The 13,706-nt window shown below is 37.7% G+C and overlaps 1 protein-coding gene across 1 annotated transcript in view; it reads left to right on the forward strand.

Moving 5' to 3' along the window:
• Window positions 1-912: 912 nt before the first annotated feature.
• Window positions 913-13,706, forward strand: part of Rsph3 (Radial spoke head protein 3) — a 41,488-nt gene continuing 28,694 nt past the window's right edge. Inside the window, exons 1-3 of the mRNA XM_019040748.2 lie at window positions 913-2,809; window positions 6,139-6,241; window positions 7,764-8,057. Of these exons, the coding sequence (XP_018896293.2) occupies window positions 2,712-2,809; window positions 6,139-6,241; window positions 7,764-8,057 (495 nt within the window). The 5' untranslated portion in view covers window positions 913-2,711. The remainder of the gene's footprint in view (window positions 2,810-6,138; window positions 6,242-7,763; window positions 8,058-13,706) is intronic.

The raw sequence follows: 13,706 nt of genomic DNA on the forward strand, positions 1-13,706 counted from the left end.
CAGTTACGACCAATGAAAAGGAAATATTTTTTTATGTATGATAAAGAATTCGCTTCACATGAATTTAAAGAGACGCGATGGAGGCAGTCCTTTTCAACGCCCACTTTACATTGATTGAAAATAGCAAGTAACTAAAACCTGGTTGTTTGAATGATTTGGTAGTATCATCAGGCAGTAATGACTATTCCGAAGGAACTAAGGATACAGTGCTCGTCATTCATACTCTCCGTCGCTCCATGGAAAAGCAAGAGAAAGAACACGTCGACGTTTATTTGTGTTTGGCTGTGTGCTTAGAGGTATCACACAGAAATGAAGGCGATTTTAGGGTCACTTAATAACGCTGACACATGATACAATTGCGTGTATCGCGTAGACCCTCGATATTTTACAACACACAGTGGAAACTCTCAAGATTGGTAACACTGTTTCACTCCCATTTAAATGTATTAGAAATACATCATTTTTTACATAAAATACATAAATTTTTTCCTACATTTTTTTTTCATTGATATATTCTCCTTTTTTTAATTTCTCTCCTTTTTATGTATTCCAATATTTATTCTTACTTCTTTTCTTTTTCCAATTTCCTGTATATTTCATTTCAAAATGTACTCTTTCTTTCCTTTTTTTATATTCTTTTGCAATGTTTATTTATTTATTTATTTTTCATGTTTTATACTTCATTAATGTTTCTTATAATTGTGTCTTACTCTAGTTTTTATTTATGTCACTTATGTCATCGTATTTATTTTATATTTTTTTTTCTTCTTTCTTTAACTCGGAACAGGGAACACTTCCGGTATAAGTGCATTACTGACGGGCTACAGGCCAAAGTCAGTAATACACACTATCTTGCTTAAAATGAAGAGTAAATTTTATTTTAAAGTGGAATTAAAAAATTAAAAAATTAAATTTTAAGGCGATATCGAAAAATTAATCGATATTAAGAAACGACCTGACAATACTTGACGCGCTTATGACAACGGACTTCTGCGTTACTTTTTGACTTTTGCATCTGCTTTTTTTTATTATTATTATTTTTATTTAATTTTACGTCTGATCCGGCAGAATAATTGGGTATCCCAATTGGCCGGGCAGAATATTGTTGTTTTTTCTTTAATGTTTTACATTTTTAATAAATATATCTCATCTCTTACTTTATCTATTTTAATCGATTCCAAGTGAAAAAGCCTACCTCGAAAAATATCGATTGTATCACGTACAACTCCCTCCAACAATCATCCTGCAAGGATCGCCAAGTCTCGTTTCCGCGTTTCCGTTGCCATGACGTAGAGAGAATGTTTACTCGGTTACTCAACAGCGGGAACGCAAGTGCTCGTAGCCCTGTGAAAACATTAAAGCCCCTCCAACTCTTTCTTTAGTTTGCTCATCTTTTCTCCCGGTCTGTTACTAATCAAGTGATCCGGAAAATTATGCAAGGACGATTTCTTCTCTCGTGAGGGGACGGTATCACTCCATCGAGAAACGTTTTGTTTGAGGACGATACTCAACGTCGCGCTCATTTCGGTGATGGAGAGGCTCGGACAGCTAAAAGTGTGCCGTGAACAAGACTTGTGTCCTCCAAAAAACTGCCATGTCAGACGAAGTAGGTTAGGCGTAATACCTACCTCTGAAGGTTGAGTGTTTCTTCCCTGGTCTGATAAGTGTTTAAGTGTTATGCGAGTATTGATACACCTCGCTGAATCATCTAGAAAATGTGACTCTAGCTGTTGATTCACTCATACTCTTTTGTGGAAAACTCTCTAGATGTCGGTCAGCTTTCGACGCAAAAACAGTTTGTGACAGACATAGTTCGTGTATTGATTCGTTTGGCAACTTTCATCGTTGGAGAGATGATGTTTATTGGAATGCTCCAATCACCGGTCTTTGAAATCATTCATAACTACTCGTGATTAGCAATTGCGGGCTGATTTCGACTGCAATGTCGCAGTTTCAGCGGAGTTTTTCATTTTTATCACCATTAGACTTTTTTTCTTGATTCGCATTTGCTATTGTTCTTTCTGTGAGTCTCATCGTCATGCATATTGAGGTAAAACCTGTTTCTAAAGTCATCTTTAGGATTCTTTGTAAAACACGTCCACGATACAATTTGGTGTTGGTCGGAGAGGATTCAGGATCCTTCCTGAGAAAAAAAATCTACCTTTTTCGATCTACACGAAAAATAAATAAAAAATGAGAAATGGAGATGAAAAACCAAGATGAGAATAGAAACAGTTACAGTTTTAAAAAATGAACAAATTTTGAAAGCGCGCTTCCAGAATTTTTAAACATTTTTACAAAATAATTTTGTGCTTTTGAGATATTTATTTTTGAAATTTCAACTACTTCCACAGGACGGACGGTTAAATTTACAATTACATTGGTAAACATGATCAACTTTAAATGTGGTTACGGCGGATTTGTGCCAAGAAGAGTACTTAAATCCTTCAACTTATCTCATGAAGCCGTTAAATATTGCAACTCTCCATAATCATGCCCATACCAATGAAGAAATAATGGTCACTCTCTCCAGTGTAAGACAATCCGACCTCTTCCCGATCACTGATTATCACCTGCAAAATGTGACAGTTTTTGCAACTAATGGTCATGCAGCATTTAGTCAATGGTTAATTACATAGAGGCATATATGGCATCATTGCTTTTTAAGCAATTGGACATTTGGCATTTTTAAGTTGCTATCAACCGCAGAAATGTTATCAGAGCTAAATCATACCCGGAGCACCTACATGTACTCAAGCTTACCCCGCAAACTGAAAATGAATTGGAGAGGACCGTTCAGCGTTCCAGAGTAAGATTTTTTGATATTATCTCAACTATGCATGATCTTGTTTTTCACAGGCATAGTCCTACTTATTTAGCAAACCCTGTAGCTGTATAAAATTTCCAATTTTACGTCATGACATTTAAATCTTATTCTGAAAAACTTGAATGGATATAAACAGTAATTATAAATTGAAATAGTTCTGCAGAGAGTGTAATATTGTCCAATCTTGAGAAGCACGAATCTCAATTTGCTACGTCGCGTCGGAGACTTTTCCTTAAATTGCATGTTTTACTTTTACGACGGCCATAATTTCTTAAAAATTTCCGTGATTTATGTTCAATTTTTGAAGGACGTTTCGTGAATGTCAAGAAGTTGGATTGATTTTCCTTTAAATAAATAACATAAGAATGACAATTTTGAAAAATTTGAATCAAGGTACATGATCACCAAATGATTACCATGAATGAATTTACCCATGACATGTTTCACCACCAAATTAATTTTTACAAATTAAGATAACCACAAAATTAATTTTTACAAATTAAGATAACCACAAAATTAATTTTTACAAATTAAGATAACCACAAAATTTGAGGGAAAAAATTCAAAAATGAACAACTCAAAAGACTAGAAAAATGCCCATTCGTAAATATTTACGCATGGACGGATACGCAACATCTAACACGTAAAAATCTATATTTGGTACGAAGCATCAATAATTATAACGGGGGCAGAGTATGCTTTAAAAAGGAAAAGTGAAAACGAGATAACTACGTCACAGCTTATAAAGGTTATTTTTCCGTTCGCAACGAACACCTTAATAATCGATTCTTTACCAATCCTGCGAATGGAAAAATATTGATAAACGATCAGTCACTCCTTGACACTGAAACTATTCACTTCAAAAGCTTCTAACATCGTTGATAATGCAAATTATGGCTAGTAACTTTGATCCAGGGTTCTTGAAAGTATCATAAAGCGCTAGGCATTAAAATTGAAAATAGATATTTTCGACCCCGATGGGGTTTCTTCGATGCACCGAGAAATTTGAATTTCCACCTTCAGACATATTTTACTCCGCTGCGTTACGATTTCCATTAACGATTATTCTGAAAAAGAGAAATGAGTGGTTTCAGAAACCGAGTGCAAAATGTTTGACTTTCTACATTTTTACTTTATGATCCTGACAGGTATGAGGCATGTTCACGTAACACAGATTTGGATCCACTGAATGCCACGTTTTGAATTTAAGTGGTTAATAATAATGATCGCTCGGTCATAAACAACACGCACGATCCAATTCGCGTCATAACTTGCGTCATAGGAAAAAACACTATTGCGTCAAAATCTACGGTCCACGTCTTGACGCTGGATATTTCCTGTCAAAAGAGAAGTGATGATCTTCCTTTCTTTTGAGCGGCGTGTGCGAACGAAATCGCAGATAAATGTATTCCCCGTCGCAGCTCGGTTTTTTCATGCCATATTTGGACGTATTTACGCTAAAAGGAACTATGTGCAGACGGTTTGCGTGAGACATAGTTCCTATTAGCATAAATACGTCCATTTGTTGATGGAGCAGTGACGTTATTGCCGTGTACGCGGCCGAGAGTCCAGCGGACTGATTATTGAAATTGATGGACAAAGCTATAGACAAAGAAACATAGGGAGTATGGAGCGATCCTATTGGTCGAAATGTGTGATTCTCATAGACTAAGGGAGAAAATGATGGACTAAGTGTCGGGTTGCTTGGGGGTTGCCGTTAGTTAGTCTATTGCCTACTGCCTTTGTCCATTGCCACCACCCGCTTCCACCAATAGGATCCCTCCAAATCCCTTTTGTCGTCTTTGTCTGTAGCTTTGTCTATCAATTTCAATAATCAGTCCGCAGATCGGCAGTGGCGAGGCGTGAATGATCGATTATCGATATTTTCCCATTTGAAGCTATGGTAAAGAATCGATTATAAAGTGGTCGATGCGAATACTCTGTTAATCGATCCTTTTCCATAGGTTTAAATGGCAGATCAATCGATACATCGCAAAGCACTCCACACCACACTGGAGCTCGGAATAGCATCTCTTTTAAAGCGACAACGCTTCTTTTCATTTTGAAATGCAGCGCCTTAACCGCCGTGCGAAGGAAGAACGCCATATCGACGGTGAAACTACCAAACCACGTATCTCGTTTGCTGTGTTTAAAAATCTACGCTCGCATTTTATTTTTTTGAAGTAGACCAAATCAATATCATTCCTTGAAATTTTCACAGAATTTTCTCCGCACGAAGAGAAAAAATCACAGAAATTTTCAAGACTGGACGTTAAGTAGTTTTTCATTTAAAAAATGAAGTATGACAGGAAGTCTGCGACGTCGCAAACCGAGATACGTGGTTTGGTAGTTTCACCGTCGATATGAACCTTCTGTCGTCGCCAAATTCCCCTTGAAAAAACACAAATTTTGGACGAAACCTATAAATATTTGTCTTCCAATTTTTCAGATGATTTTGTTCGCAATTCCACCTAAAGTTCCTGAAAATTTCAAGGGAAAATATTCATGACTTGCCTCAAAAATAAACGTTTAAGGCAATTTAGCAACTCTCGAATGTTCATACGGCGTTCTTCCTCAGCACGGCCGTAAACCTGTTGGTTTTTACAGAATAAAAGGAACATTCAAGCGTTTCAAGACGAGTTTAATAGGTAGAGCGAGGAACATGCGATAAATGACTGTTTTATCTCGGGGGTGCAGAGCTGCAGTTTGGGGAGTAAGTAAAGATGCAGTCCCCTCCCATCAGTGACGATGCTTACAAGTTGGCGACACTGTTTTTCAATTCACATGTTTGTTGAACGTTCGATTCTAAGCGAGGTAGCCTCACCTAGAATCGATATATTTAATGGACTTAAACGGAGAATTAACAGTGATGCCAACTCGGAGGAATCGCCACTGCCTCCCAATCAACTCAATTCAATTCAATGCTCCTATCCCATTCCCAGAGAATTATTCTGCTGTGTTAGAGAGGAACGCCGTAAGATCCTTCAAACGTTGCTATGTTCCTTTCAATCACAAACAAATTCACTTGGAAATTTTTGTATATTTTTCTTCAAAATTTTCAAACAACTTTGCTCAGAGTTTACACTAAAATATCTGGACATTTCAAGGAAAAGTATGCATAACTTTCTTCAAAAATACATGTTTTATCCGGTGAAATTTGGCAACTTTCGATTGCCCATACGGCGTCCTTCCTTAGCGCGGTGGTATTCCAACAACATCGGAACCCGGCGATTAATTTTTCCGGTATCCATAGTTAAGTTAAATTCGGTAATTTAATTTTTTTTACGTTTGTGCATTTATTTTGATTTCAGAGACCACACTGATGAACCTCAACAGCCTCCGCGTAATGTCAATATTATGACGGATAAGAGGGTCGTCAGAGGATCAACCCTCGGGCAGCATACCTTCTTAAGGGTAAGTGGTCGCTCCTATAAATTAGACCACGTCGCCACTAATGAATAAAAACCATTATAAGCTAATTCAAGTAAGATTAACATTCTCTATACATGATACATCTTCCTCATCATGACCAAAGAAAGGAACGATTGATTTGTTCCTGATTTTTCCACCAAACAAGGAATGCCCCCCTCCTCCCTCCCCCCTTCCAACCCCCTTCCCCGCCATGACCGGATTTGGGAAGCTACAGTTCTGAATTATAGGTCGTGCCCACATTACTAGCTACTACTCATTGTTGCGTCGCTGCTGCCGTTCGCTTCGCGAGTGAAAAACGCCTTCAATTGAGCTCGATACTGTGCAACACACCCGAGTTGATATAATTGTATCATCAGTGCGAAACCTAACTTCCTTAATCTGAAGCTGAATCACAGTGAGCTCGGCTTCTGTTTCATCGACATTTGTGAAGCGTAATACCAGGTGGTAATTTTCTGACGGAAATTCGAATTCTTAGTCGCATTTTCAAATCCGAAAACTCAAGATGGCGGACATGGCCTAAAATATCATCTTAGCTCCTGATCGACTGATTTTTGAGAATTCTAATAATATGGGGCTTTCATTGACGGGAAAATCAAATTTACCGTCAAATTTTCGAAATTTGGAAATCCAAGATGGCGTAAGTGGCTTAAAATACTAACTCGGCTCCTGTTTCAGCGATGTTTGTGATACTTAGTAAGGAGGGGTATCTTTTGACGGAAAGTTTGAATTTTCAGTGAAATTTTCCGAACGAAAATCAAAGATGGCGAGTGTATTTAACTGGACGCCAAGTTTCTTTGTCCAATAACACCAAAGGCGTCCAAAGGCGTCCAAAGGCGTCCAAAGGCGTGTTGTATCGAAAAACACGTTGCATGACCTCATCCACCCTGACAAGGCACACCATGGTTTCGTTCCACTTAGGTTCATCCTGCTACTCCTACTTAATTATTTTTTTCTCCTTTATTTCTTTTTTTACATTGTTCTCTTATAATTTTTTTGTTTTTTATTCCTTTTGTTCTCTTTTTTTTAATTTTTTCTCTTTTACTAATTTTGCTTTCTTTTTTATTTTGTTCTCTTTTATTCATTTTTTTCTCTTTTTTTATTTTTTTCTCTTTTATTCATTTTGTTCTCTTTTTTTATTTTGTTCTTTTTTTCTCTCTTTTATTTCTTTCATTATTTTTTTTTATTTTGTTCTCTTTTTCACTATTTTCTTTTTTATTTTGTTTTCTTTTTTATTTTGTTCTCTTTTTTTATTTTTTCCTTTTTTATTTCTTTCATTCTTCTTTTGCTTTTTTCTCTTTTTTCATTTTTTCTCTTTTATTTCTTTCGTTCTCTTTTTTTTATTTTTTCCTCTTTTATTTCTTTTGTTCTCTTCTTTATTTTTTCACTTTTATTTCTTTTGTTCGCTTTTTTTATTTTTTCCTAAATTTTCCTGCTTGTTTCTTTCTCCTTTTTCTCGTATAAATTCTTGTTTCTCAGATGCTATGACTGCACATTTTCCCCTCAGGCGAACCCGAAACAGAACGCGAGCCGGCAAACGGAGATCCAGAGACGAGGCCGGGCACGGAAGCGGGCTGAGGAGTACCAATCTCGGGTGCGACTCATCGTGGGCACGCCGCCCCCCGTCCAGGGGAGGCTCCACATGGACGTCCAAACCGATGATTTCCTCGAGGAGATCTTCCTCAACCCCGAGACCGCCTCCACCGCTTCCCAAACGGACCCCTTCGATGAGGTCGAACCGCCCCCCTTCATTCGACCTCCACCGGGCGTCGACGCTGCCACCCAGATACTCCCCGAAGAGGTAAATTAAAAATCTTACACCATTCACCTAGATCTTCAGTAGAGTCTCTTAGCCAAAAACACTGGATTCCCTACATTGAGAAAAACTATGGTTAAAATTGAACCGCTTTAAGCAGAAAGGAACAAAGTTACATTAACTATTGCCAAAGGACCCTACAACAAAACGGCCAAATCGGCCTAAACTCGGAATCCTACAATTTTCTCAGGGATAAAAGAGGGTCTTTCCGGACACTCAAAACTGGTCTTATTTTTTCCCTAGCCTCCTGGGAAAAGGGGGGAGAGGGGGTCAAAGTCAAAACCTTTAAAGTAGCATAACTTCTCAACAGTACGTCGTAAAAAGATGATATTGGTGTCAAAATTTCCAAAAAAATGAGAGCTATCAGACTAAATGTATGAAATGAATACTATTTCAAAATTTGATCCACTCTCGGGGAAATTATACAAGGTCCCCCTTTCGTAAATTTTTGTTTTTCGAAATTTTCGGTCAATTGGTTCGCACGGAGCAAAACAAAAATAATCTTAAATGAAAGTAGAGCGTTTAAGGTTGTTTAAGGTGGTACTACCCCAATTTGTTAGATGATATGGACATTTCCACTTCATTATGGTAGAATCGCAACTTAAATCGGGATCGTACCGCAACATTTACTTTAGTGACCTAATTTATTAGGGTGCTACCAAAACTTTTTTAAAATGCCCAAGTTGGATATTTTTTCACCTCCTCTTTTTTCTCGTGAACATGTTTAAAATGGAAAAAAGAGAGTGGGTGTAAAAGTATTTATGAATCGTAAAAATATAGCTCCTTATATGATATAGGCTAAGATGAGAGGATCATTGAACTGGTTTGATTTTTACATAAAAAAGTGTGATTGACCTGCGTATTGTATAACTAAACAACAGCTACTGCCCGAAAAAAATGAGACCGATGCCCCCTCTCAAATAATAAATTCGATTTTAGCGAAGAGCCTCTGAATAAAATCAGCATTTTACTCCTCAAATACATTTGTTTCTGTTACATTCTACGGATCAACGCTCCGCACTTATTTCCTTCCCTCCGGAGTGCAATCTTTCAAAGTCTCGGCGAACACCGATTATCGGCACCGCGCTTTTAAATGCTCGCTCTCCACTCTGTTCAACCGTTGAAAAATGCGAGAGAAAAAAAGAATCAAACCAAATTAAATCTGATTCCTCGAGCTCGATATTCCAAATGTATTCGCTTGTCTGCGATTTCGCCGTTCTGTATCTCCCCTCTCTTTTTTCTCTCATTTTTTAATATCGAAGACAATGTCCCCGCGATTATGAATTATTTCCGGTCAAAGGTCAACAGCCTGGTTCAGAAATTTCAAAGGTGTCGACAGATGGGGTGGGGTTGTGATAAACAAGTTGCGAAAAATACTGGGGATACATGCTGACAAGAAAGAAACACAAAAAAAAGCTAAAAAATAGTGTGGACCCAGCGCTATTTAACAACCTTGATACATACTAATAAACATGAAATGTGAGGATCTAAAGCCACTAATGGTGTCAGAGAATAAGAGGGCGGCTACTCAATAGATCGGTAGAATTCTTAGACATTGTATAAATCGATCGGATAGCGTTAAGAAAACTAGCCTCATCAAAGTGCAATGGGTTTGAAGGGGGAAAATTTTTAGTGAAGTTACATTGAGTCATGGTTCACTTTTGCATAAATATGTTCATTTGGCCTACATTTTGCAATGAGGAAATTCCATTTTTGGCTCATTTCAGAAACGACATAAGTATCATTAGTTTTCCCATGCAGATGGGTGATTCTGCGGATGAGCTGGAGACATTAGTTCCATATTAAAGAATGCAGTTCATTTTTCCGCTGACATTTCTGCCGATGTGATATTGTTGAACTGTTTTAAAGGGAGTCTCTAAAAGCAAAAGGCTCACATTTACAGGAGTTCGCAAGCTATTTTGCGTTCAGGAGTGGATTTTAAACTTATTTGAGGAACTCATCGTGCTTTATAGGAGGTTTTAATATTTAGGGGTTCATTCATTTATCTGAATATCCCTGGTAAAAATTGGCAGTAGAATCTGTGTTCCAAAATACCATAGACCTACAGCCGGCTGTAAGATTTCCAATAGCTTCTATAGCCGGCTACACAATTTCTTATAGCCTTATATAGCCGATGGCGATTAAGTGTATGCTAAACGTTACTAATTACGGATGCTAGGACTTAGTGAATTTTTGGAGTACTGCTCTCATTTTGGGTCGTAGTATCTTGATTTATTTTGCGAAGAAAGCTCCGTACTTTTGATGGATGCCTGCCATTACTAATGTATTAGAGCGCCTTCAGTTTCGTATGATACTGTGCAATACCTCTATCTGGTGTGAAATAGTTGCTTCAAGCGCCGTGGCAGGCGGGCAGCCAGCGCGAAACACGCATTGGCGCCTACAAACCTAACTGGGATACTTCACGCGTTGCGCAATGCGTGAAGTATCCCTGTTAGGTTTTTAGGCGCCAGTGCGTCGCCGCTCCGCTTCGTGTTAGGCTCTAATATTTAATCTGGCGGAGTCAGCGTTATTCAACTCATGATTTTGAAATGTTTGCACATCCTGTATGGATTATTCTCATTTTCATTGATGAAAAAAAATATGTATTAAAGGAAAATATAATGTGTGTTTTGTAAGTATTAAGGTGATTCCGTATCAAACTTAATGATTTCCAAAGCACACGAATGTCTACACAATTTCTTATAGCCTTTTATAATCGATGGCGAAAAAGCAACAGCCAGGCGATAAAGTGTAAAGCCCGGCGATAGGAACTATAGCTCGGCTGCATAATTTTTTATCGCCTCGTATAGCCCGGCCGTAGGATTTTCTCCGCATTCTACAGCCAGCTATATGGTTTTCTGTAGCCTTCTTTAGCCGGCTATAAGAATTCCTATGGTATTTTGAACCGCAGCTCTTATCGCCAATTTTTACCAGGGATCTCGTGTTCATCAGACCTATTCTGCTTCCTCGAGACTTTCAATCAGAGGATGCAACTGCGCGAGTGTCAATATTCTACTCATCTCGACAGATAATGTAGCCTGGATTAGTTTAAGTCTGATCTCAACAAAAAGTAAAGAACCTTCATAGAAAGAGTATGAACATGTCAAAATATGGAGCTCTGAGGGCTAAAAGAGGAGCTAACTTTTTAACACAAAAAACACTAGAAAAATCCGCTGCCAATCTTCAGATTTCAATATCAAACCAAGAGGGCCAAAAATGTGCATAAATGGGCGTCTTTCCACAAAAATGAGTAAATTTATGCAATTATTAAGTCAAATACGTGCTTTACAAACGAAGAGTCGTAACAATTGTTACATGGAAAAAATGACTTAGTGCGGAGCCCTAACAGTTTAGATCAAATGGAGCCAGCTGATATGGCAGTGCTGCTGAGACCTACAAATTACAATCCGTAGGACTGGACCCTAGGGCTGTAGGACTCAGCACTACTGTCGTATCAACTGGCTCCATTTAAGCTAAACAGTCAGGGCTCAGCACTAATTCATTTTTTCCGTGTTTGATAAATAATTCTGGATTATTGGATTTCGTAGGTTGGCTGCCCTTTTGCCCCCCCCCCCCACAATCTAACCTCAAAATTACCGACACATGCTGCCGTGCTAAGAAAAAAAGCCGTATGAGCCATCAGCCGTTGCCAAATTTCCCCCGGCAAATCACCCATTTTCAGGAAAATTTTTGAACGTATGTCTACCAATTTCTCAGATAATTTTGTTCGCAATTTCACCTAAAGTCCCTGAAAATTTCACGGAAAAATATTTACATCTTCCTCAAAAATAAACATTTTATTGAATGAAATTTGGCACCTCTCGAATGTTCATACGGCGTTCTTCCTTAGCTCGGCAGCATACTTTTCCTATATGGGTACTCTAACAATACGTCACTTCATAGCGTACAATAAAAAGTGGTGTAGGTCAGTGTTGAAACTAAAGTTCTGGCAAAAGTTTCATACATGGTCGTTTGAAATTCATTCGTAAAGGAGCTGAGAGACGAGCATTCCAAAAGTAATGCTACCGATTTGTGGAGAATTTTCTGAATTCGCCCTATGAAAATTATTAAAAATAGATCGAATTTCACCGTAAAATCGGAAAGCCTGCACAAATACGACGTCTTGGCGCGTGTAGTGACTCTGGCTTAAATATTGAAATGTATTCAAAGGGAAAGGTGACCCAATTGATTCCGCTTAGAGCTTCGGAGAAGTGCTGCATTGATTCACCAAGCATCAATCGAACTCAATCAGACGATCGGACGTCAGGGAAGGAATCGAATAGCGATGTATCGATTGTTATGCCGTTTAAACCTATGGTAGAGAATCGATTATTCAGGTGTTCACTGCAAACACCCTGTTTATCGATCCTTTTCCATAGGTTTAAATAGCATGACAATCGATAAATCGCAATTCACGCCACTGAATCGAGCTACACTGGATTTTTGAAACGGTCCAGCATAGAAACTTTTTCTCTAACTCCAGACGACAGAAATTGCTCCTAATACTCTTCCAAAGAAAAAAAATAAAATTGAAGGCCTTATTTAAGCTATTTTCTTCCCACTGTGTTTAAAAATTTCATGAAACTTTCAATTTTTAGATCATTTAAAACCCTCCTTACACGAAATAAACAACTTTGCGCTGAGCCCTGACATTTTAAATCAAATGAAGCCAACTACAGATAGTAGTGCTGAGCCCTACAGTCTGTAAGGCTGGAACCTAAGGGTGTATGAATGGACCATAAAGTTGTAGGGCTCAGCACTGCTGCCTTTAGTTAGCTCGATATGATCTAAAATGTTAGGGCTCGGCGCTAAGTTGTTTATTCCGTGGTAGTAGCAGGGGGTGTGGGAAATCTCTTGAAAAATTTATAAATTAATTATAAACTTTGAAACTGCTAAAATTTAGAAAAAGGAAACCCTGTTTGGGGATTTCACTGTGTAAAACTTGCAAGAGGTCAAATTGAAGTATAATAATTGCTTTGAAAAAACTCTTGAAAATAGTACACTAGTTTTTCAACACTTCTTTTACATACATTTTACTCAAAAAATTTATTTAAAAAATCACGTTTCTTATAGAATGTGTTAACAATTGTTTTACTTAAATTTTGCCTCTCGTAAATTTTACGTAAGAAAATCACAGGCAGGGTTTCTTCTTCGTAAATTTTAACAGTTTTTACGAGTTTTTTTTTTTTTTTTTTTTTTTTTTTTTTAACACATTTTAACAGCCATTGCTATTAGGGTCTTGTCTAAAGCTAAAACAAAGTCAAAGGAACCAAACAAAAAAAAGTTTTTGAAAATCCGTTCAGTAAAACCTGAGAAAAGAGCACCTTAGCATCTGTACAATTTACATGGTGAAAATTGGTGCTGTCGACTCCCCTTGTAGCTTATTTAAATATATGTTGAACTACCAATAGGTACCTTCCGAGGCGAGCGGTCTCACCTAAAATCAAGTATTTACAGTGGATTTCAATTCAGAAAAATTAGCGATGCAAACTGCCAAGTGGGCATCGCGACTGCACTGAAAAAAAATCTCGGTGTATTTACTAAGAAAAGGGTAAAATTACCAAGAATTTAGGGTTCTATTTGATCCCAGTTTTTTCTTGGTAAAATTACCATTTATGGGATTGGTAATTTTAC

Source organism: Bemisia tabaci, chromosome 7 (genome assembly GCF_918797505.1).
Source record: "Bemisia tabaci chromosome 7, PGI_BMITA_v3".
NCBI lineage: Eukaryota > Metazoa > Arthropoda > Insecta > Hemiptera > Aleyrodidae > Bemisia > Bemisia tabaci.